Raw genomic sequence first — 25,286 nt, 5'->3', positions numbered from 1 at the left:
TCCACGGAGTTCCCAAGAGCCAAGCTCCTCCTCTTGCCCTCGGGTGACAGCCCTTCCCTTTCCCCCGGGCATCTGTCTCCAGACTAATCATCTGCACTTCTCTCCTGTCTCTCTCCTGTGTGCTATAGACCCCTGGGCATCCAAGGGTCTTCCTCGGGATAGATTGTGCATGTCAGTGGGCCCGAATCCTGATGCAGTGCAGGACACAGAGGGACATCATCTCTTGATCTGGTCACTGTGAGTCCATTGTGCAGCTCAAGGTGGCATCACCAGGTTTTCTACATGACTCACTCAGGCTGGCCACCCAGCCTCCTGCTGCTCAGAGTGTGGTCTGTGGAGCAGGCGCATCAGCATCTGCTGGGTGCTCATCAGAAATGCAGAATCTCAGGCTTCTGCCCAGGCCTGCTGCATCGGAATCTGCATTTTAACAAGATCCCTGGGTGACGGGTGTGCACACTGAAGTTTGAGAGGCACTGAATTCTTATTAACTCCTCGGCTAATAAAGGGTGGGGGAGTGAGAACTTGAAGGAGGCAGCATGAAGCAGTGGAAAGAGGCTTGGGATGTGATGGATTTGGAATCAACATCTTGCCCTTTTCCCTCATCCTGTGCAAGTACTTGCTGTGTGATCATGGACAAATTGCTTAACCTCTCTGAGCCTCATTTTCTCTCTACACAATGGGAATGATATTAACTCATAGTTCTCCTCAAAGTTGCTGTATCTGAAAAGGACCAGCACAGTCAGGATTCATAGCAGGTGCTCAGTAAGTGCCAGCACCTTCCCTCTCTCCACATACACAGGAGAGGCTGGAGCAGTCATGTCTGTTGAGTCAGAGAAGCTGAGGAGAGATTTTGTAGGCCTCCCAGCATAGGAAGCCCAGCATCCAGAGGCTGTAGCCAGCTGAAGCTCCCACGTGGGATAGAAGTGTCTTCTGTGGTGTGTTTAGCGCTGAGCACAGGTCAGAGAAGGCAGCGGATGCCTGAGTGTGTGGGAGAGCAGGGCTTCTGTTGGCACAGAGGGTGGGCATTGTGCACAGTGGAGGGAGGACTTCAGGCCGTCCCTGAGTGAGGGGACGAGGCAAGCGGGTCACGGGGTACGATGAGGAGGCCTGGTCTGAAGAATAGTGGGTGTTAAAACAGATGAAGGGAGCTCCCTGCACGTGGCCAGCTGTGAGGTGGAGGAGACCCCAGCTGCTCCTCAGTCACGTGACCAAGTCCTTTACTGCCCAGCCTCAGGCCCTGCACCGTGGGTCCCTGTGGCTGACTTCTCGCTGAGTTGATTGGGATGAAGCCCTCTAGTGAAGGCCCAGGCAGTTGGAGATGTTTTATCAATCATGCTCTTCACGTCCAGGATGTAACAGGATGGCTCACTTGGCTCCCCTTCCCAGCCCTGCTTTTCTCTTCAATTCTGTTTGCAGCTTTTTCGTACTTCATTACTTTTAATGGCATGGCAAAATGTGAGTTAATGTTATTAAAGATCTGACTGCTCTCTCTGGCTCCTTAACTTCAGGTCAGCAGGTAATTTAGAGTTATCACCCTGATACCGAGTAAAGAGATATCATTTGCAGGGTTATTTTCAAGTGGCTTGTCTGAAGATTGAGTGGGAGAGAGCAAGAGGTCACCAGAAAATGTGATCTGTGAATTAGTGGCACAGACGGTCACTTCTGCAGAAAGTCCAGGTGTCTTTGCCAAGTCGGGACAGATCTAAACCAAACCAAACATATTGTGCAGGTTCAAGGTAAAAGTCGGTGCTGATCTCCAGGATGACATCCGCAGATGCCGACTCATCAGAGACATGATCGGACCCGAGAAGATTCTGGTAAATATCCTCTCCTACCATTGAGCAGTGGGCAGCCTCGCATGAAGCCTTCGCCCAGGGCCCAAGTACAACTCATTTCAAGCAAGGATTAAAGAACGTTGGGAATTTTAAAACTGAGTGTCAGAGGAAGTACAGCTTTGTGGTTTTGCAGTAGGCAAACTCTTCAAAAAAAAAAAAAAACTCGGGGCTGATCATTTTTAACTTTTTTATAGTTAAATAAGATAAGAGTTAGGGATTGTTCCTTCTTGCTAGCGTGGATGTGCCTCAGCAAACAGGTCTCCCATTGGTGCCCCGGTGCATCAATCATTTCATCTCTCTGCCTAACGTCCCTCGCACCCGCTCATGGGGTAGGCGGGTCTCGGAGCCAGTGAGGAAGAAGTGCTGGAACTTTTGCTGAGATGAATGTAAGGATCAGTTATTCCTGACTATGTATTTTTATAAAACATTTCTTATGAATAAAATATTTTCATAAAAGAAAGTAACAAGATGTTTTTATTAAGCTTTAGAGGCTTGTTTCATAAGTTAAAATAGAAGTTTGAGTCCTTGACCCAGGATCAGAGGTCCCATTATTTATACACGAATTAATGCTCCTTTTGTCTTATGAGGTCATGCTAATCCAGATAATTTATGATACAGATTGGTTCTGGGTGTCCTGTCCTCGGGTTCTCATAGCGTCCTGTGAGGGAACTCTCACCACGTAGCACATTCTGCCAGAGATGTCGTCTCTGTTTCCATCTTCCTGAAGCATGATAATGTTGGGGGTGGAACAGCCCTTTCTTAGTGTCTGTACACCCAGCACCTGACCTCCAGGCAGGATTGTGGTGTGCAGAGAGCCAGGGCCTTGGAGAGAGACCCCTGGATTTGAACTTACCGTTTACCTGACTTATTGTTCTTGGGCAAGTTACGTAACTTCTCTGCATGTCAGTTTTCTTATCTGTAAAATGGGTTAATATGGACTGCTCATTGTTGTTATAAATATTAAATGGGACAAAATCCATAAAATGCCTAGTAGGGTAGGTGCTTAATTAATGGTAGAGTTTGGGTTATTTACGTAGTAGGCAATAGTCAACAAATGACTGTGGAACAAACTCAGTGTTGACTGTGCCTGATTCAGAATGTGATAAAACGGTTCCTACAAACAGCAAATTCTGCAAGACACACGTGTTTGGGTGGCATCTAAATGCAGATTGGGCCACAGCTCCAGGGCCAGTGATACTTCTCCTGGGCCCAGCCCAGGCACAGCCATCACAGTGGCTCCGTGAGCAATTTGCTTCTCCTCTAAAAGACAGCACGTGGGGTGAGAGTTCCAGTCTTGGCGGCCGCTGTTTGGCTCTCTTTGTTATGGCTGCGTGCTGGGCCTCTCAGAGGAAATGTCAGGCTCCCTTGGGGAATCTTGCTCGGCAGTCGGTGGCACTGAGTGGCAGCATTTCCTCCCTCGGAGTCACAGCCCTGCAGCAAGGCTAGCACCGGGCAGGTCACTGTGAAGGGTCTCCATCTGCTTGCAGATGATGGATGCCAACCAGCGCTGGGATGTGCCCGAGGCCGTGGAGTGGATGTCAAAGCTTGCTGAGTTCAAGCCGCTGTGGATTGAGGAGCCAACCTCCCCTGATGACATTCTGGGACATGCCACCATCTCCAAGGTAGAGAAACTGCTACTGCTGCTGTTACCATGTATCTTTTTGTTTAGTTTTCCAGAGTGGTCGTGACAGATCCTAAAATTCCTTTGCTTATTACCTTTTATGTCTCCTGATGAAGTCACTGAAATAACTGTAACTTGTGACAAGTACTGGAATCGCAGATCTGACGTCCTTTTATTCGCTTCAGCTTATCCACTGCCTCTATTTCTACTTATGTTTAGAGAAAGTAAATTGCTAAAGTTGAAAGGCTACCAGCAATCCAAAGGTTAATAGGCATGGTTCCCATACTTTGTAAATATAGAAATCTGATTGATACTAAAATATTTTACTCACCCAGAATGAAATAAAAAGCGTAGACGCTGGATGACTCAGAAGGCTTGCTTGGCTGATGTCAAGGTCAGGCCTTCGCAGGAGGAGGCTGCCTGTCTGTCTCCCTAGAGGGCTCACCCCAGGGCACTTCCTCTGCAAATCCCCCTGAACTGGGGCACCCTCTCCCCCTTTCAGGTTTAGGAAGAACTTGATATGTCAGAACATCTGAGAAACATCCTCTCCCTTAGGAGAGTCTCCTATAAGCCAGGTTGACGGCACTGATATATAAAGCCAGAAGGCCAGTTGGGTAATTTAAAAGGAGAACTATGACTTCAGCGTGCTAGATTTTTGTATCCTCTGACGAGAGCAAGCTCCATGAGTAGCCATATGAAACCGAAGGCTGCTGGATGAGTGAGGAATCAGGGCAGGAATTGGTTATGGGATTTGAATATGTGATGGCATCAGACCAAGGTGTTCCCCATGCATCCGTCTCCGCGGCGGATACACCTGCTTCTGCCCCAGACATGTTGAGTCTTAAGGTTCATCCCCCCCAGGGCAGTGCTTGCAGAGGCCTGGCCAGCACACCTCTGACCCCCCATTTACGTTTTCTTCTGATAACCCTTTCCCCCCACACTGTGCCATTAGGGTAGTACCTTCATTGGACTTATAGTCAAGTCCCGCCTGCCTCGGAACCGTTTTTTCTCCCTGAAGTGACTTGGTATTGCTCTCCTCTTCCCCATTATGTGTTGATCTTAAATTTTCCCTCTGAAGACAGTCTTAGTTCCAAGTTCTAGGAGGGACACCTCAATGTGTCCTACGTGAAGTCTTCCTGGGGCATGGGATTGGGGGCTCAAAATTCTTCTCCGTTTCTCTCAGTAAATCAACATATGATCTTCTTATGTCAGATACCCTCCAAAAACCCTCCAAAGGAATGCCCTGTTCTCCCCACTTTACAGCCAAGCTGGAGAGAAAAACTAAAGATACATGAACCAGACAGCTGGAATGCTGGGCTGGCACTGAGTGCTGAGGGCAGCAGAAAGAAGTTCACTAAAGGGAGAGGGGTGTGGGCTGGGCGGGGCAGGAGCCAGCCACGTGGAGGTAGGACGAGAGCTAAGCTGCAGGCACGCGAGGGAGATGTGAGCAGGATCCATGGAGTGACCACAGCCTTCTACTTAAAACAGAACTGAAACCTTCTGAGGAATTGTGCCAAAATGAGAATCTAGGTGAGGGGCTGTGGTTAAACAAGACTTTTTGCCTCGGGTTCTTGCAAGGTAGCCTCACCCTGGTGGCTGCCAGCTTGTCCAGACAGGGACCTGAACCTTTGCCTGCCTGGAGAGTCTCCTCAGAAGCCCTTCTGGGCTTCAACCCTCTGAGGTTTTGTTTCCATGAGTGAGGGCGTCCCCTCAGGAGGCATCTGAGGAAGGGGGACAGATGAACCAAGGCAGAGGGAGGCTGCAGAGACAGCCGACACAGGCGGGGGCACTGGAGACACACAACAGGATGCAGGTGCACGTGGGGGCTGTGGGGAAGGCAGGCCTGTGGGGCCGGATTATGGGGTCCACCTGCTCAGATGATGCAGCCAAGCACGGTGAGCCACTGTGGGTTCTTGAATTAGAGATGGGGATTCAAGATGATTTGACTGGCAGCAACCTGTAGGATGGATTGAGACAGGGATATAGGGGAGGTGAGGAATGGGCAAAAAGAAACTGGAGGCAGGGATAGGAGCTAGGAGCCTTTCCGAGTAATCTAGGGGAGTGGCGGGGAGATGAAGGGAGAGGGCAGCCAGAATACAGCAGATTCAGGAAATATTTAAAAAGAGAAAATAAAATTTGGTACTATTCAGTGCCAGTAATGCTTTAAAATGGTAGAAGGAATAAGTCAAATGGCTTTCCCCTCCCCCATGTTCTCCCCCACTCTCACCCCACTGTTTTCTTTTGAGATAAAGAACCAACCATACTTAAATTAGAAGCTTCAGGAGGCATAAACTGTTAGCGCTAGGAGACGCCTCCAGGACCACCTGCTCTGACTGCTGACCTGCAGGCGAGGAGGCTGCGGTTTCAGGGGGTCTGAGACTTGCCCACGTCCACATCCCTCCACATCCCATTAGAGGCAGGACAGGTAGTGGAATCAGGGACCCCTGCTCCTAAATTAAGGGGTTTTCTGCAGGGAAGTTGGCTTTTCTAGTGATTCCCCCTAGAATGATGCCCTAGGGGCATCAGAGGAGATGCCCCCTCTGATTCTGGAGTCGGCCTAGAGTTCCAGCTCTGGCGCAACCCCATTCTAGCGATGCTATCTGCAGACAGTCACTAGCCCTGTGCGCCTGCTTCCCCTCTGGGAAATGGGATAAGGGTGGCTCCTGTCCCAGTGGTTGTGATGAGGAATCACTTCAGTCAGGGTTTGCACCGCGCAGAACAAGAGCTCAGAAATTGTGAGCTGTCAGTGTCATTGATATTGTTCCCTGAACAGTGGGAAAGCAAGCCAAGCCGGGGAGAAACCCGAGAGGCCCGAGGGGAGTGAACGTGGCACTGGCATCCCACAGGGGCCGGAGGGCACAGCCTAGAGCCCAGGTGGAAGGGGAGTGAGGGAGCTTCTGGTGGGAGGACAGAGAGAGCGGCAGTCTGTGTTAAGAAGATTCCAGCACCTCGCCAGGTGAGGGGTTCACCAGGTGAGGAATGAGCTGAATCTAACCTGTCAAGTAGGCTCTAAGGCCACCCACTGAGCTTGAAGGGAGAGGGTTCTAGAATAACCACTGAAGGGGGGTCACCAAGGAGACAACAGAAAAGGAATGAAGGGAGTGATGCCCTACAGGAAGGAGTCAGCCAGAGGCCTGACCCCGAGTCTACAACGAGCCACTGCTGAGTGGCCGTGTCTTCTCCCAGTTCCACATCACTGCCCACGTCCGGGAGAGGAGGAGGGCCATTCCCATTTGGCAGGGGCACAGAATGGAGCAGGTGCTGCAGAAGAGATCTGCAGAGCCACAGCCAGGAAGGGAGCTAATGGCAGCATAGGAACAAGCGCTGGCCTTCTCTGCAGTCACACACAGCCCCGCCTGTGTGCACATCCCTTGACTGCCTTCTGCCACTCCTTAAATTCTACCCGGCTTGGCAACAGGGACATTTCCTTCTTCAACTCTAAATAGTTAACATTAAATAGTTAAACAGCTCTAAATTTTTAAATAGTAAGGAGTTGCAGTTCAGAAACTTAGGTGAATAACATCAGGTTGCCTTATATTTTATAGGCCTTGGTCCCATTAGGAATTGGTGTTGCCACTGGAGAACAGGTAAGTGATGACTCCTTGTGGTCAGTACACACTGGCCACCGACTGAGGACATTGGCGTACATTGGGCTATGCCACCTGTTGTATTTTGAGTTGGGAAGTTTTCATAATCTTAGAAATTGGGTCATTTTACTTCATTAGAGACTAGAGTCAGATATAGTCAAATGTTTGTATACTTGTCTACAATTCATATGACTAGAGTCATATCTTTTTCAAAGTATCTAATCAAAATTTACAAGGCAGTAATTTAAAGTTGCTATTGCAAGGGCATAAAATGCACTGTATGGTTTTAAGAAGGCTAGCTTCCAAATTGAGTAAACATTATTGCATTCTCTTTTTGTGCTTATAAACGAAGCACAAATGCCTGCCAGAAACTTTGGCACTCAGCCCAGGTGCAGAACAGTGCCAAGGAACAGATTCTCGGTTTTCTCAGCAAAGGAGGAATGCTGTTCTGCCATGCTTCTGTTTTGTCATCGGTGCCACCTGCTCATTGCTGTCACTGTGTTTCATCCTGATGCTTCACTTCATCTCCCTCATGCCAGTCGCTATGACAGTCATTCCTTAATAGATGGCAAGCAGGAGTGACTTTACATGACTGACACTTCCCCCAGCAAATTTGTACAGAAGTGAGCCCCGCCCCCGGACTATCAGGGCTTGCCTCATGCCAAGTGAGACTGAAGAATAAATACAGTGAGGGGCCGGCCCCGTGGCTTAGCGGTTGAGTGCGCGCGCTCTGCTACTGGCGGCCCGGGTTCGGATCCCGGGCGTGCACTGACGCACCGCTTCTCCGGCCACACTGAGGCCGCGTCCCACGTACAGCAACTAGAAGGACGTGCAACTATGACATACAGCTATCTACTGGGGCTTTGGAGGAAAAAAAGGGGGAGGATTGGTAATAGATGTTAGCTCAGAGCCGGCCTTCCTCAGCAAAAAGAGGAGGATTAGCACGGATGTTAGCTCAGGGCTGATCTTCCTCACAAAAAAGATAAAAAATAAATACAGTCCGGGCTTCCTGAAGGCCACTGATGAGTGACTTGGAATTGGTGTGTTGCCAGGTGTAGAGACCTGAAGGCCAAGGCTGACTCTTCTGTTGGTTTTATTTTAATTCTATTTCCAGTGCCACAATAGAGTGATATTTAAGCAACTCCTCCAGGTGAAAGCCCTGCAGTTTCTCCAGATTGACAGCTGCAGGCTGGGAAGTGTCAATGAGAACCTCTCAGTGTTGCTGATGGCCAAAAAGTTTGAAAGTAAGGGCACCGCGGAGCTGCAGACCACATCTCATTTCCCTGCCCATCGGACACCTGTGGTTCCCTCTGCACTTGGCTGTTTTGATTTCTTTCTAACTCTCATTTAGGTTTAATCAGGGAATCTTTGATGATTCTCATCCTGCAATCTCATTCCTAAATATTAATGAATTTTTTAATCACCTGTGGGCAATAAGAAAAACCATGGGTTCTCTTCCACCGCTCCCTCTCTGCCCTACTTGGCATTAAATAGAGATCCGTCTTCATTTTAGTTCCTGTTTGCCCCCATGCGGGTGGAGTTGGCCTCTGTGAATTGGTACAGCACCTGATCATATTTGACTTCATATCAGTCTCTGCAAGCCTTAAAAACAGGTCAGTAACGTGGCATTGACTTCAGCAGTGTCCCTCGCTCCAGGCCAGATCTTTTAAAATTCTGCTCTGGCAACCAGAGGCACTAGGAACCCTGTCCCTGGCACATCCATAACTGAAGGCAAGTTGGTTTTGCTTCCACTTCTCCACGGGGGGCAGTAACAGCAGAGACCCCCCAGTGACTAGAGTCCTTTTCCATTTAGAGAGGTAGGTTCTTGGTAGCCGACTCACTTTGTGTTCTAAGTACATGGGCCGGGGATAGTTTGCAACCAGGTGGAAACCAGAACTCTTTCCTCAACCAGCTCCTGTTTCTGACTTTCTAAAGCTCTGCTTTCATCCTCTGTAAATTCTCTGCTTCCGTCCCATCTCCTCTTCCTAACGCTGGAGTCTTACGTGATCTGACTGCATCTTTATTTAGTTCCGTCTTATTTCTCCACATGCCCCAGGTGAGCTTTAAATCAGGCAGTCTCCTTCCACGCACCTGCAAGCATAAGGCTTTACTATGCTTTTAGTTCCTCCTGGAATGAAATGTAGTATTGCAGAAAGATAACTGGGAGTATATAGTGAAAGCATAAAAACACACCTGGGAAAGGGAAACACCAAATTCAGGACTGGGAGAGAGAAATGGGACGTGTAAGGGTGTACAGGGGCTTGAATTATAGAGTAATGGTTTCTTAAGCTGGGTAGTTAGTCGACAGATGCTGCCTTTTAATATGCTTGAAGTAGTTTAAACTATAAAAAATAAACATTCCTGGGTTATTATTCTGCTTTTGCCCCCTCTCATTTCAGTTCCTGAAGGCAGGACCAAGGGGGTAGTTCCCACCAACCTTGAAAGGTCCTGCAAGTCTTGAGGGTCAGCCCTGGCTGCAGCGCACTGTGACCACCCAAGAGGGGATGAAAGGGCCTCATGCTGCTCTCCTGAAAGCAGACCTCACTGCTCAGGAATGCCACGCAGCAAGCAGAACAGCCACCAGACACAGACACCGCGTGCTGTCACACCTCCGCACTTCTGCGTTGTAATTCTGTGTGGAACACCTGTTTCCTGTTCATTCTTTGAGGCCCAACTGCCCTCTCCCATGGGGCTGGTTCTTCATCTGTAGCCTGTTCATAGATTATACATAGCACATATCATGATAAGTCAATAACTTAGCATCTATGTCCACTGAAACCATGAGGCCCTCTCTTGCAGATTCCTTTGTGTATCCCCAGGCACATGGCCTGCCTGTCACAGCTGTTCATTAACCAATGACTGAAGTAAGGCAGCAGAGTTAGGTCACTTGCCCCAAGTCACAAAACTGGAAAGTGGCTGACACCGAATTTGAATAGATTGGTCTGATCTGCTCTTCTAAATCATGTATGGAAAGGACCCCATTTGGTGATTTTAATCCATTCATCTAACTTTTGGCTAAAGGTATCCAAATAATCCCAGATACTTATGGAGTCTAAATTGATGCCTATTGGGGTCACAAAACCTTTCAGGGTTCATTTCATCCAAGCCCCCACATTGCATTATTTTACAGATGAAAAGAACCTGAGGCACAGAGCTTGAGGGATTTCCAGAGAAACACGTGGTACTAGCCAAGCCTTGACCAGTCCACCCTTTCTTCATAGTGTACTTGCCCCTTTATTTAACAGCACCACATGAATTATCTAACTTAAGGCATTATTGCCCCGATCCGATTCCTTCCTCCTAGGATGTGTGAATATGTCGACCACCTGCACGAACATTTCCGGTATCCTGTGATAATCAAGAAGGCTTCCTACATGCCTCCTAAGGTAAGCTTGGCCAGAAAGCTTGGCTTTATCCCTGAGAAAGCACTGCCAAACCCTCCTGTACTGGTTCTTGTGAGCTAGACCCTAGAGCACAAAGCTTTGTCTCCTTAGAGTTTATTTTCAATATCTAGAAACAAATGGCTCTTTGGTCAATGTTCAATTCTCCAGGCCTGAAGGTCAGGGCTTGGGGGTGAAATTGCCCCTGACAAGGCTTCTCTAATGCCTGCCTTTCCTTACCAGCTGACACCTTAAAATGTGCACTCCGGGCCGGCCCCGTGGCTTAGTGGTTAAGTGCGCACGCTCCAGCTGCTGGTGGCCCGGGTTCGGATCCCGGGCGTGCACCGATGCACCACTTCTCCAGCCATGCTGAGGCCGCGTCCCACATGCAGCAGCTAGAAGGATGTGCAGCTATGACATACAACTATCTACTGGGGCTTTGGGAGGAAAAAAATAAATAAAATCTAAAAAAAAAAAAAATATATGCACTCCTTGTGCAAAAACAAACCAAACCTGGCTCCATCTAGGAAGTCAGTGAACTGAAAGGCTTTGACTGCACTTGTGTTATCTGGGCCATTTATCTTCATCATGTTCAAGAGAATCGGGGCTCATTTTCAACAGCAGAGGTTAAGCTATCAAAGGCAGTTTGATTAGTTAACTAATCCTGCGAAGTAGCCAATAAAGTGTGTCCCTCTCCCCCATTTCAAACAACTTGAAAACTCATTTTTAAAATATTAATTTAGTTTCCTCTGGCTTAGGTTTAAAAGCATTTTGAGGAGCAGCAGAAATATATAAAATAAATGATTTTTGTTCCAGGAGGTTAACACTGCTCCCTTTTCTGTCTTTGACAGGATGCTGGTTATTCCACAGAAATGAAGACAGACTCTGTACAGAAGCACCAATATCCGGACGGTGACGTCTGGAAGAAACTCCTTGCTGCTCAAGGGAATTAAATGTTCAGCCCTAATACCTTTTTCTTTTTTCATTGAAAAGGCTTAAAATTTTTTGGGTGTGGTTTTACAAAAATAGGAAAAAACAAGATTCTACGTGTCAAAACAAGTTCAGCTGAAAGTCATATTAACCTCAAGCATCAGCTCAGTAACTGTTACTTCATTCTTTCTTTAAACAAATACACACAGTTGCTCCTACTTAATCCTTAAACAAATTCAGATTTAACTAACTCCAAGTCCAGGAAGATGTTCTTAAAAATTTCTGTTAAGCACTGGTGCCTAGACATTAAACTGTACTTTGAAAATAAGCAGCTTGTTGCACAATTTGTTGGAATAATTCCTTATTCTACTTAACGCTTGTCATAAATTAGCAGAATAAAAATAGTTCTGCCACACCATGGGGTACCCGGATGAAACAAAGGTGACGAGTCCAGTGATTAGCCCTAAAGTGGTTTAGCATCCTTGCTCGCACAGTCCAGGTGTATTATTAGAGTATTCACACCATACTAAAACTAACCAGGGCAAATGGTATTTCACACTATTTTTTTATAACTCTTAACTTTTATCCTAAATAATCATTATTTTAATGATAAAATGCAGCTAAAATTAGATGAATCACAGAAAAATAGGGCAAAATAGTTTAGTTAGCATTTCTAAAATATATGCTAACTCTCTAAGCAGTATCCAAACAAGAATACAATGTGTTTATTTAGGGGGTTCAGTTAAATCTATTTTAGGCAGGAATTGAGCATAATGGCAATATAGAATTTTTAAAAAAACAGGACAGAGGTGTCAAGATGGCGGCATAGGTGGATTCTGAACTTCCCTCCTCCCATGGACACAACAAATTTACAACTAAGGGAGAACTGAAAACTCGATAAAAAGAACCCACACACAAGGGACAGTCCTGATTGAGGTGAAAGAGGCAGAAATTCCTTTCTGGAGAGAAAAAAACCCAACTTCACAAGCCATGGTGCTTCGTGGCCAGCTGGGAGCAATCCAAAGGTACGCAGCCTTCCCTGGAGGAGTGGGGGAGCATTACTGCTATAAGCATCTTTTGGACTCAGCACAACCGAGACAGTGTCATAATGCCTGGCTTTGCTGCCTACTAACTACAACAGGGAACACCCCCAGAAATAAACCCACACATTTATGGACAGCTAATTTTTGACAAGGGAGCCAAGGACATACAATGGAAAAAGGAGTCTCTTCAACAAATGGTGTTGGGAAAACTGGACAGTCACATGCCAAAGAATGAAAGTAGGCCATTATCTTACACCATACACAAAAATTAACTCAAAATGGGTTAAAGACTTGAATCTAAGACCTGAAACCATGAAACTCCTAGAAGAAAACATAGGCAGTACTCTCTTCAACATCGGTCTTAGCAGCATATTTTCAAGTACCATGTCTGACCAGGCAAGGGAAACAATAGAAAAAAATAAACAAATGGGACTACATCAAACTAAAAAGCTTCTGCACAGCAAAGGAAACCATCAACAAAACGAAAAGACAACCTAACAATTGGGAGAAGATATTTGCAGACCATGCATCTGATAAGGGGTTAATATCCAAATATATAAAGAACTCACAGATCTCAAGAACAAAAAAACTAACAACCCAACTAAAAAATGGGTAAAGGATCTGAACAGACATTTCTCCAAAGAAGATATACAGAGGGCCAACGGGCACATGAAAAGATGTTCATCATTAATTATCAGGGAAACACAAATCAAAACTCTGAGATATCACCTCACTCCCGTCAAAATGGCTATAATTAACAAGACAGGAAACAACAAATGTTAGAAAGGATGCGGAGGGAAGGGAACTCTCATACATTGCTGGTGGGAGTGCAAACTGGTACAGCTACTGTGGAAAACAGTATGGAGATTCCTCAAAAAATTAAGAACAGAACTACCATGCGATCCAGCTATTCCACTGCTGGGTATTTATCCAAAGAATATGAAAATGCAAATGTGTAAAGACACATGCACTCCTATGTTCACTGCAGCAGTAGTCACAATAGCCAAGACTTGGAAGCAACCTAAGTGCCCAACACGGGATGAATGGATAAAGATGTGGTATATATACACAATGGACTACTACTCAGCTATAAGAAATGATGAAATCCAGCCATTTGTGACAACATGGACGGAACTTGAGGGTATTATGCTAAGCAAAATAAGTCAGAGGGAGAAAGTCAAATACCATATGATCTCACTCATAAGTAGAAGATAAAAACAGCAAAAAACCATCTCATAGAGACAGAGACTGGATTGGTGGTTACCAGAGGGGAAATGGGGAGGGGGGAGGGAGGAGGGCGAAAGCGGGTATTAGGCACATGTGTGTGGTGATGGACTATAATTAGTCTTTGGGTGGTGAACATGATGTAGTCTACACAGAAATCGAAATATAATGATGTACACCTGAAATTTACATAATGTTATAAACCAATGTTACCGCAATAAAAAGAAAATTTAAAAAATAAAAAAAAGTAAAAAGAATATGAGAAAAAAAGAATTAAAAAAAATACAAATCAACCCAGAATACTTCTTTATTATAGCAACATAAAAAACAAATATGACTTTAAACGTTCATAACCACACTAACCAGACATTATCATTATAACTGATGTTATTCAGCTCACTCAAATCTGGGTGAATAGCTTATAAAATTCTTGAAATTCATTGACCTTCATAAAAACATAGGATTGAAATGCATGTATGCGTTTTTGTTAAGAGTATGTAAGTTTTCAGTCTCCTGACTTTACGCAGTTTCAGCATTTTCATACATCCTCGGGTTAACCAAACTCAAGGCCTTTTATTACGAAGAGAACCAGCAGTTAGATTTTCCAGTGGCAACAGCCTTAAAAGTTAATAACTGATAGGTCAAGGACAGATTTTTGACCTAGTTTCTTCTATGGTTAGAACAAAAAGAACTTTCACCAGGGCAGCCAGTCCAACCCCTCAAGACTGACAATGTCCTTCAAACAACTCCTTTAAAAGCACTCTAAACAGCCATTTCCATTTTAATAGTCGGGTGTGGATTGTACCCTTCAAGCTGAAAGTCTTCAGCCTTGAAGTCATCAATTTTCTCAACTTTTCGAAGGATTTTGAGCTTTGGGAAAGGCCTCGGTTCTCGCTGAAGCTAGAAACAAAAGACCATTATTTTGCCATATCTGTATGACCTGCTTCAGTTTTGTTCCCATGTCCCTTCATGAAACAAGTACACAGTATTTTACTAACAAAGTATTATTTTACAGGGTGTAACACTAGGTACCTTGTCCCTGGTTATGCAATACTGTTGGAGTGTAGCTGATTCTCTCACACACGTGCCAAGTGAAGGGTGTTTCACAGAATCACAGGGTGGTGTTGGGAGCCTGGATACTCACCAGGTATAAGTTCTCATAATCAATTGCTCTTGGTATTTTTATTAAGGAGGAGACATAGTCTTACTTTTGTATGTGTAACTCACAGTAGGCACTGAGTATGGTTACTTGAGTCCCATGACCCCTATCCCAACTTCCTGGCAGAAAGAGCAAGGAAAGAGGAGGACATCTGTTGACAATTCACAGGCAGGGATGCAAGCCAGGATTTCTGGGATGAACAGACAGTGGCAAGGAGGCTGTGGACACAGGCCACGACCTCACACTATTCTGTCCGGCAGACAGCCAGACTGGAGCAAACAGCCAGAAAGAAGCATCTGGTTGAGCCCTGAAGTCACCCTCTCATCAAAAGCAGCCAAGCTCCCTCAAAGGGGTAACTTCCAAACCCGGATCTCATCTGGAAGAGGCTAAAAGGTTTTTGGTTCAAAATTTTTTTCCTTGGGGTTCATTAAGCACAGACTTGATTGTCATTTCAAATCATTATTTGTGGGCCACTATAACTTATGGATTTGAATGGACAGATTTTTGGAAGTTCAGATCTAAGTACTGTATTTAGCATAAAATTAAGGGAAAACATTTGTATTTAAGGTCTGCTTCCAGTAAAAATACGAGTTGAAATGCCACTTCTGGAAGGTCCCAAATCCCCTGGTCCAAGTGTGGCTCTTCCTTCCTGGTACTGGTACTTAGTACCCTACAGCACCTGTCACATTAAGCGCCTGTGGAGGTTGAGGCACGTGTCTGCCCCGTCCCTGCCCACCTGCCCACCACCCGTGCCTCAACTGAAGCTCTGCAGTGGGAGCAGGTCATCTTACCTGTCACTGCACCGAGCAGAATGCCTATTACATGAGGAATGTTCTATAAATCAACCTTTTATCAAGGCAAGGTACCAAACTCCAAAGGGTGACAGACAGAATTCTTACCTGCATTTTCAGTGGGTCAACGTGATTCAGGTAAATATGTGCATCTCCCAAAGTATGTACAAAGTCACCTGGCTGAACCCCATGGGAGAAAGCAGAATAGGAAACGTTAGTTTCAATTCCTTTAAAATACATCATTTAAAAACACATTATAGGAGCTGGCCCCATGGCATAGTGGTTAAGTTTGTGTGCTCCACTTTGGCAGCCTGGGGTTCACAGGTTGGGATCCCAGGGGCAGACCTAGGCAATGCTTATCAAGCCCTTATCCTGTGGCAGGCATCCCACATATAAAATAGAGGAATGTTAGCTCAGGGCCAATCTTCCTCAGCAAAAAGAGGAGGATTGGCAACAGATGTTAGCTCAGGGCTAAGCTTCCTCACCAAAAAAAAAAAAAAAAACAAAAAAACAAACTCATGCATTATATAGAGTATGCAGACATCCCAAAGCTTTTTAGAAAATAAAGAATTTAACCAGTGTAGCTTTTGAAAAAAGTTGTCTCGTACTATAAACAACCTATATAAACCTGTTAGTTTATATAGACCACAAAGACAGGAAAGTTCCATGGAAGGTTACAAAGTGAGCAAGTTCATTTCTTGTTTAAAACTAATCAGAGACTGAATCCTCTGAAATTACATTTTCCACGTTAGAGAATCTAAGCGCTTAGGGCATCGGACTGGCAGCAATCGTTCCTTCCGAGGGCAGCCCACCTTCAGGCCCGTGATGTGTGCGATCATGTAGGTGAGCAGGGCGTAGCTGGCAATGTTGAAGGGCACACCCAGGCCCATGTCTCCCGACCTCTGGTACAGCTGGCAGGACAGCTCACCGTTCACCACGTAGAACTGGCAAAGCGCATGGCACGGAGGTAGAGCCATGAGAGGAAGATCTGAAGAGCCAGCACAGAGGAAAATGAGGAGGGCTGGTGGTTTTAAAGAACATAACTATAGGCAAAGTAAAACAAGAAACAGTTAGCCAATGCATACAGTGGAGACCAAGAGAAAGAGCCACTGGGCCGCAGTGACCCCCTGGACCCTCACGTCAAAAGCAGACCACTCCAGGGCCAGCCTGGTGGCGTAGCGGTTAAGTTCACACACTCCACCGAGGCAGCCCAGGGTTTGCAGGTTTGGATCCCGGGCACGGGCATACGCACTGCTCATCAAAGCCATGCTGTGGCAGCGTCCCATATAAAGTAGAGGAAGATGGGCATGGATGTTAGCCCAGCGCCCATGTTCCTCAGAAAAAAGAGGAGGATTGGCAAGAGATGTTAGCCCAGGGCTGATCTTCCTCAAATAAATAAATAAATAAATAAATAAATAAATAAAGGCAGACCATTCCAGTCCCAGGGACGGCACAGAGTCGACGGAGACCTGTCCACCAACAGGAGACTTGTGTGCGTGTACATCTACCGCTGAAGCAACGCTCTTCCACTCGAGCTGAAATTAACTACTTGTGCTACTGTCATGGCAGCAGACGACGAGTACAGAAGGAACTCATTTAACTCATCTGCAGGGGCCCCAGGAAGCTGGTGTCCCAGGAACATCGTCCTGTATCCAAAGTCTCTATTATAAATGCAAATATTCCACTCTGGATATTTAATACACCTTGGTAAAGCTTAATTTTACAACACAGTTGTTAAAGATATTAATAATATCAAGGTGGAGGTGATCTGAAACTTCATCTGCCCTGATTTAAAAAGTTAAAATCTGGGGGCCAGCCCCGTGGCCTAGTGGTTAGGTTTGGCGTGCTCCACTTCAGCAGCCCATGTTTGGTCCCCGAGCACAGACCTACACCACTCGTGGGCAGCCATACTGTGGCTGCAACCCACATACAAAATAGAGGAAGACTGGCGACAGATGTTAGCTCAGGGTGAATATTCCTCAGCAAAAAGTAAATTAATTAAAAAAAATTAGCCGGGGGTCAGACACCCAGCTGAGTGGCCAGGCACAGTTCCCAGGGCCCGCCTCCCGCCGGCTGCCTCGGCATGAGGCCATAATGCTGCCCTTTGTGCTAACGGTACAGTTAGGACAAGAGAGGGTGACTGGGATGCTCTCAACCTTTTGGATTCCAAGCACACAGGATGATTCTTCTGTCGTCAGGGTTGGTTTTGATTGTGTTAATCACTTTTTGCAGTTGGTCTACTCCTTGACCTGAATAATCTGTAGAATTGCCAAAAAGAGAGAACACATACACACGTTAATCACAGCATCTCGTGAGATAGCCTTGGAGGTCATCTATCACACTGTCCTTCCACAGTCCCCCTTGGCCCATGGTTATAAGATAACCAATGTGCCCTACGAATTCCTCAGATCTTGTTGGGTTATGTTGAGTTCAGGGCTCTGTCTAGGCTCCTAGGTCTGCCCTCTGGAGCCATAACAAAATCTATTTTCTTTTCTATGTAAAAGTCCTGTAAATATTTGGTCCGTCATGCTGTCGTCTCCTTCCCCTCCCCCTATTGCTAACCTCCAGTCTCAACAATCTGTTTCTTCCAGTGGTCCCCGTGGGCCTTGGTCTCCATACCCATCAACCATTCTTGGCACAGTTCACTGCCACAGAAAGCACCAGACCTTAAGTAGAATATACTGCTGCATACACGTTTCAACTAACAGGACTATGGATTCCTTTCTATGATCTAGACACTATCCTTCCAACACTTCCAACTAAAATTACAATTTAGCAGCTAAACACCTATTGACTTGTAAATATCAGGAAACCTCTATAATTATTATACTGCCTTGTACTTTTCTCCCATTTCTGATCTCAGGACTTAATTCCTTGCTTTCCTTCTGCAGTGGAACTGGAAGCTGAGAAGAGCAGAGCTTCATATCCCCTCTGCTTAAACTTCCACTTACTGGTGTCAGGCTATGTTCTAGTCCAGTAGTTCTTAATTTGGCGGGGGGAGAAAGTCCTGTTACAATCACAGTTCCAAAAAAGGTAATATCGAAGATTAAAAAAAAAGATGAACTGTGATGGTACAGTTTTGCACCGATTGTGGTGGTGGTTAGACAAATCTACAGGTGCTAAAATTGCAGACATGCGCGCGCACACACACACAAGTGTATGGAAAACTGGAGAAATCTCACAAGCTCTGTGGATTTATGTGAGATGTTATACAAGATGTTATCATTGGGGAAAACTGGGTGAAGCGTACAGGGACTTCTCTGTATATTTTTTTGTAACTTCCTGTGAACCTATAATTATTTCAGGATAAAAATTTAAAAATAAACAAAAAAGACAGACTCACCTACTGAAATCCAACAGCCGAGCTTTCACACAACTCTAAACTAAGGTCATAATTTTATTAGGCCCCTGAGTGAGAATAAATAACTGAACACTAGGCAGGATTTAAGGCACAATTAAGCCAGGGGAGCAGCCTCAAATCCTGAGGACGTCCTAGGACAGAGGTTGCACACTAACAACTGACAGACCATTTATTTACCTGCGGAAGAGTCTGGCCCAGACAGCATTTTGTGTGTGCGTGTGTGGCAAAGTTTACATAACATAAATTGACCATTGAGCCATTTTTGAGTGTGTAGTCGGTAGCACTAAGTACATTCCCAACATTGTAGAGCCATCACCACTATCCACTCCAGATCTTTTTCATCTTCCCAAACTGCAACTCTGTACCCATCAAACAACAACTCCCCAGTCCCTGGCAGCCACCATCCTACTTTCTGTCTCTATGAATTTGCCTATTCCCAGTCTGTACAGCATTTTAAACTTACTGAATTTTCACGCCAACATTCAAAAGATCTCAAGATCACACATAAAATGCAGATTTTAGGCTTGAAGAATTCTGACAACAAATCCCTCTAGCTAGCTGGAAGTGAGAGGTGACTGTCCCCTTTGGGTGAGACTCAGGCCCAGGCCACTGGTCTCTGCCCAGCTAGCACAGTTACTTCCTGCCCATATGCATGCACACACAGACACACACCCCAAGGTAGGCATTTGCTTTTGCAACCCCTGACCTAAGGACATGTGGGATAGGAAGAGTCAAGGGACCAGGGCTGGGCTCTGTGACACTCAGCAAGTGGTGCCATCAAGTGACAGAGGAAGGTGGACATCCAGGAGTGAAAAGTTTCATCTTCCTCCACCGCAGCAGGGTAGGGAGAAAAGGGTGACCCAAGAACTATGCTGTCACATCAGCACCACCCAGTGTGCTGGGTGGCTCAGTCTTGAAAAGGGAGACCAAAGCTGCAGCAAGGCAATCCCTGGGCGTCTTGTCCCCCAGATGAACTTTCTACCTTATACCCCAACACAGCGACCATGTTGCTATCTGCCAATGAAACAGGGTACAGAAGAGTGCCAAACACCCAATCAGTGCTAATCACCAAGAGTGTGATCTGACCTCTGTGAGGGTTAGTTGTGCCTCCTGAATCTCAAACAGCCTCTCACAAGGTCAGTTATACATCAGCTCCCCAGGCACTGACTTCTTAGCCCCAGACTTTTTTTGAAATAGTGGAACAAACTCATGCTACCTTGGGCACTCAGGATATCTGAGGCAACGCTGTGTCTCCTCACCTGAATCCATATCTTTGTATTCTGCCCCAAAATGCCTCCACTGAAAGCCATAAACTGGACCTAAATCCCCTTCTTCTCTGGTGGAGAATCCCAGGCTGTCCAAGAAGTCTCGGGACCCATTGGCATCCCAGATTTTCACTCCCTTGGAAGACAGTTCGTTAGCATTTGTGGATCCCTGGAAGAGATGGGAAAGTAGGGCAGGCATCCAGGTGAATTCTGAGCCATCGGGGCTGATGCCCCAAGAGCCTCCCAACAAGTGGGCCTCCAGCCTCGCTGACACGCTAGGGGACAGGCACTTGACACGTCTCTGCACAGCCCCTTTTTAAGTAGGCTGGTCCCAGCCCAAACTTTTTGAGGGCCTCCAGAACAGTCTGATCCCTTCTTCAGAACCACCCTCTCAAATCTTTTTTCCCTACTCCCCTCATCTAAATTTTCTAGACTACACATCTCTAACTCCTTTAATTATTCCTACCGTATCTGACAGTTTTGTGTTTCTTAACCAAATGTGCTGTGTCTAAGTGTGATGCTCCAAAATGAATTTAATGCCTCACATGCAATCTGTTTGGTATATCTCAGACCTGGAATATAGGATATTTCTACTGACTGGACTCATTAGTATTAGCTTTTCTGGCAAATGTGTCAGTCACATACCTTATCTGGAAGTGTGCCACCTAGAGAGTTATGTTTACCCTCAACTGGTACTTGCACAGTTAAGGTGGAGTTGGTTTTTCGGGTGTTTTTTTTCTTTTGTGCCAAGTACAAGCTTTATATTTTTTTCTTATATTTCATCTCACTAGATTTAGCCCATGTCCTCCTAACCCGTATCCTGATCATGCATCCAGTTCAAGGACAGACTCCATCGGCCTCTGGTGCCTCTGGGTATAATGTGCTGTAACGATTACAAGCAAGGCTGTGGTGCCCCACACACCCGGGCTCTGTGCCTGTCCTCTACCTCCCTTCTCCTCTGACTAGCTCCCTGACCCCTCTAGCTTCAATATCCACATCTACAAAAGAGCACACAGTAGTACTGACCACACATATTACTGTGAGGATTAGATAATACAAGCAAAACACTTGGTGCTCAATAGACATTAACTACCACTCAGACCCCATCTCTCCATCTTGCCTGCAGGTCCCACCTGAAATGCAGGTACCTTCTGACTCCTATATGTTATGGAGTCACTAATGGAATAACTCTATCAGAGGTGAGTCTGACGTGTTACTGGTGAGGATTTCTTAGAATCCTGAATTCAAGCTTTAAGATAAAACTGGTGAATGCATTTTTATTTTTGAGCATCTCATTTCCTCCTCTATTGTTGACTTTGCACTAATTTTTTCACTTCCAATAAATAATTTCTCGATCTTTCACATACTGCTCCAAGTCTCCCCTTTCCATCCACTCAGACTGGGCTCTAGCTGGTTTACAGATGTCCTCTTCTAAGACTTCTGATGATGTATGTGGAACTAGAGGCTCACTGTCAGTGGAGATAGGCCAACACAGAAGAAAATACCCCAAGAATACAGAACTAAGGAAGACTAGATTGGATCCAAATCTAAACCCTTTCTAAAGTGCGATAAGAGGTCTTGGATCTCTGGTTTGGCTCAAGACCATACAAGCCACACGAAGTGCTCTGTAGAAGGAATCCCAACTTCTAGCACGGCCCAGAGCTGAGCCCATGTCCTCAGGCATCCTCTGACCTGGTCTGGACCAGGAGTCAGAACAAAGGGAAGCCAGGCGTGGCCGCTGCCTGTCATCACGGCACTCTGCAAACCTTGCCCGGGGTACCTACACGGCTTTTTGGAAGAGGTACAGCTTGTTACTATACGAACACAAGAACATGGCTGGGATCTACATTCAGTGATCAATCTATGTTGAGGGCCTAGTATGTGGCAGGCTGTGATCTAGGCCGTGGGGATACAACAGTGAACAAGAGAAACAATTCTCTGCCCTTACAGAACGTACATTTTACTTATTTATTGTCTGCCTTCCCCCTCGTAGGGGAGGAAGGAGGAGGGCAGCCACTATACCTCAGGTGATGAGGTTTCTCTAGGGAGTAAACAAAGGAGGGGAGGGAGGAGGGTGTTTGGGGGTAATCGCAGTCTTAGACCTGGAGGTCGGGAGAGGCTCACTGAGCAGACTTGAAGGAGGTGAGGGAGTGAGTCATGATACATGCCGGGAAAGAAGGGTCCAGGGAGCAGGACTGGCAGGTGCCAGAACCCCAGGCGGGAACGTCCTGTGTGCTCAAAGATTAGCAAGGAGGCCAGAGCCAGACAGGGACCCTGGTAAGGAGCTTGGCTCTTACTGAATGAAATGGGAGCCACTATGGGCTTTAGGGGAGGAGCAACACGATCTGACTTTTTATTAAAAGGATCTCACTGGTGCTGTGTTGAGAACAGACGGTCAATTTCCAATAGCAGCAACTTCTTTACCTTGATAAACCACAGCAACTCCTCCAAAACACCCTTCCAGAAAACACGTTTGGTTGTCAGCAGAGGAAATTCATCTGAAAAAGAGTTTGCCATATACTCTTAAGACAGGAAAATAGAACACGCCATCCAACTTTCTCTGTGGAAGAAAACTGCCCCAGGACATAACAGGAGCAACTGGGAAACTTCCACTCCTGCCACGCTGGCGCCGGGATCAGGGTGGAGCTCCCAGGCTGCAGAGCAAGTTGCTGACACAGTTCAGACCAAGCCCGCCCTCCCGAGCCCCCTGCCACCGCACACAAGCTTTCCACAGTCACATGGGGCGGGGCCAGGCAGGGATGCCTGTGTAGACACGGAAAGACTACCAACCGATACCCAGTTAGTGTGACTCCTTCGCAGAGGTGTGATGACAACACACAAAATGTGCCCTAGATGAGCCTGCAGGCTCCCAGGACACTCCCTGATTATCCTGCCAGGGAAAACTCGCTCAGGACCAGGGGATAGTAGATGTCGCCCTGGCGAAAACTGAAGAATAGTTTAAATATTTGTAAGCAAATTGACCTCTATTTTTTAAGTGTACCAAAAATAGTAACTATTTGAACACTTTATATGCACAATCCTACTTAATCCTCAAACAGCCCTCCTTGAGGCAGCGTTATTTTACAGGCAATACAGAAGTTTGCAACAAGCAATAGAGAAATAAAAATGTAAAAGCTTATCTCTAAATTTGGCACCTATTCAGTCCACAGTATCCTTTGTAAAGTCGATTAATAGATTTTTCAAGCACCTACTTTCATCAGTATCGCCTACGAGCATTATTGCCTCTGTTTTGAGCACCCGGGGAAGCTGAAGACCAGAGAGGTTAAGTAACTTGCCCAGGATCCAAGCAGCTGGGCTGGAGTACAAACTAGGTCTGAGGCTCCCTGGAGGCCACTGTGCCTGGAGCTGCAGGAAGGTGGATGCCTCTGCTCAGATGAAACTCCCCAAGCTGTCCAAGCCAGACGAGCCACCGCGCGCGGTATTTTCCAGTCTCCAGTTGGGTGTGGGGTGGAGGCTTTCTCCCCTGACCACAGTGAATCTGCTTCACTAATAGTGGGTCTCCCACTCAAACCACCTTCCAGACTCGAGTCAAGGATGTATGTCCCGTGCCCATCCCCATCCCGCCCCTGTGTCCCCTGAAAGCCTGACCCGAAGAACCCCCAGGAGACACTTCTTCCCAGGAGCCATCCAGTATTAAAGGAAAAGACGAATAAGAACTACTCGGGCTCTCGCGTTCCTCTTTCAAGGTTTAAGAGGAAAGCCGGTTCGTGGGACCACCTGGATGGGAAAAACGGTCACGAACCACAAGTTCCCGCCCGCGCCTGTCAGTTCTCTCTCTTCCCGCCGCTGCTGCCCCACCCACATAATCTTCGCTCCAATTTTAAAACCTTTGCAAAACGAAACGGCCAGTGCCGGCAGGGAGGAGGAGGGGTAACAGCGCGGGCCTCTAGCCACGCCCTTGGTCAAGACCGGGCAGATCCTCTCCCACTCTCTAGAATGCGGCAGACACTACTGGACCGTGCCCGCTTTGGGGGAGACAGCCTAGCGGGGTGAGAAGCACCTGCCTGGTGTCACCTCCCAGCGATGTCACTCCTGTCCGTGTGACCCTACGCAAATCCTTGCTCTAATCTGAGCCTCAGTTTCGGCGTCTGTAAAACGGGGATAAGGATGCCACCCCTACCTTAGAGGACCGAGGCTGGGACTAAACGTGGACCGTGGGGCCCGGCCTCCCCCGAGCGCTTTCCCGCTGCAGCTCGGAGCCCACCCAGGCCCGGGGCCCCCCTGTGTCACCTCTCAGGTTGTAGCGTGCCTGCAGGCCGAACACCGACAGGGTGCCGGTGCCCGTGCGGTCATCCTTTCGGAAGCCGCAGCGCAGGATGTGCTCCACCTGCCCCAGGTACTGCAGCTCCCCGTGGGGCTCGGCGCCCCGCTCCTGCGCGGCGGGCGGCGAGGGCGGGCGCTGCAGCTCGGAGCCGAAAGCTGGCATGGCGACGGCGTGGAGGCCGAGGCTGGGACTGCGCCGGGCCAGGAGGCGGCGCCTCTCCCGGGCTCCTCTTTTCCCGCCACCCTCTCGGCGACTCCGCCCGTTCCGGCTCTGGGGTCGTCGGGCCCCCTCCCCGCGCCCGCGCGACCACGCCCCCTCACGTCCCCGGAGGGCGCTGAGCCGCCGGCGCCGGGGGAAACCACTAGCTCCCGCCTCGGGTCGCGTTGAGCCCATTTTAAAAGTTAAGAACATTTGGCCTAGAAAGAAGTTCTAAAAGCCTGTATCTTAGTGCATTGGCTGAAAAGGGCTGCTCTAGTTGGAAAATTTCGGGTTCACTGATCAAGGGCAGCCTGGAACAATCCCCACCTGTTCGTAAAATCTAAAAACAAACAAAACCCTGTTATTTGAGATGTGTTTCCTACAGGTAAGAGGGACATGCTGTCAGGTGATTTGCATTTCCGTTTTCTCCCCGTCCTCACTGAAGGCCGGCAACTGGAGCAAATGGAAAAAGGCAGCTTTTTTTACATGGTTCCTGACAACCAGTCGTTTTCAAGTTTTTAATAACAAAATTTTCAATTTTAGTGAAATGTTTAAAATATAAACACTGGTGAGTAGGACTATTTGATAATGAGTCGCACATGCAATA

At 47.0% G+C, this 25,286-nt stretch overlaps 2 protein-coding genes across 5 annotated transcripts in view; one reads left to right on the top strand and one right to left on the bottom strand.

Moving 5' to 3' along the window:
• ENOSF1 (enolase superfamily member 1) overlaps window positions 1–11,681 on the top strand; it is a 28,635-nt gene extending 16,954 nt beyond the window's left edge. For 2 of the 3 annotated variants that reach the window (XM_058556852.1, XM_058556855.1), the window contains 7 exons: window positions 1,730–1,817; window positions 3,323–3,457; window positions 7,002–7,043; window positions 8,158–8,287; window positions 8,557–8,656; window positions 10,348–10,429; window positions 11,275–11,681. In XM_058556852.1, coding sequence (XP_058412835.1) covers window positions 1,730–1,817; window positions 3,323–3,457; window positions 7,002–7,043; window positions 8,158–8,287; window positions 8,557–8,656; window positions 10,348–10,429; window positions 11,275–11,376 — 679 coding nt within the window. In that variant the 3' untranslated portion in view covers window positions 11,377–11,681. The remainder of the gene's footprint in view (window positions 1–1,729; window positions 1,818–3,322; window positions 3,458–7,001; window positions 7,044–8,157; window positions 8,288–8,556; window positions 8,657–10,347; window positions 10,430–11,274) is intronic. The other variant, XM_058556853.1, reaches the window with a different exon arrangement.
• Window positions 8,011–24,658, bottom strand: TYMS (thymidylate synthetase). Of its 2 annotated transcripts, XM_058556856.1 has the most exons (8): window positions 24,448–24,658; window positions 22,621–22,694; window positions 20,191–20,365; window positions 17,727–17,828; window positions 16,383–16,558; window positions 15,679–15,750; window positions 9,653–9,754; window positions 8,011–9,134 (listed from the first exon to the last, which is right to left on the bottom strand). In XM_058556856.1, exons 1-8 carry the CDS (start codon window positions 24,641–24,643, stop codon window positions 8,973–8,975), a joined length of 1,059 nt encoding a protein of 352 aa, XP_058412839.1. In that variant the 5' UTR covers window positions 24,644–24,658; the 3' UTR covers window positions 8,011–8,972. The 2 variants fall into 2 exon arrangements, with proteins under 2 accessions (XP_058412839.1, XP_058412840.1); XM_058556857.1 differs by lacking the exons at window positions 8,011–9,134; window positions 9,653–9,754 and adding an exon at window positions 14,200–14,520.
• Window positions 24,659–25,286: the final 628 nt, after the last annotated feature.

The sequence above is a fragment of the Diceros bicornis genome, chromosome 16 (genome assembly GCF_020826845.1).
Source record: "Diceros bicornis minor isolate mBicDic1 chromosome 16, mDicBic1.mat.cur, whole genome shotgun sequence".
Classification (NCBI taxonomy): Eukaryota; Metazoa; Chordata; class Mammalia; order Perissodactyla; family Rhinocerotidae; genus Diceros; species Diceros bicornis.
The sequence above is the reverse complement of the archived record's forward strand: the minus strand, read 5'-3'. Positions and strand labels throughout refer to the sequence as shown.

Excerpts from the sequence above, each read along its gene's own strand:
- TYMS (XM_058556856.1), bottom strand. The coding sequence starts at position 24,643 with ATGCCAGCTTTCGGCTCCGAGCTGCAGCGCCCGCCCTCGCCGCCCGCC. Across the intron at positions 20,366-22,620 it reads AGTTGCTGTGGTTTATCAAG|GGATCCACAAATGCTAACGA; the intron begins GTAAAGAAGTTG and ends CATCTCTTCCAG. Across the intron at positions 9,135-9,652 it reads TACAACGCAGAAGTGCGGAG|GTGCGTGGAAGGAGACTGCC; the intron begins GTGTGACAGCAC and ends TTATGCTTGCAG.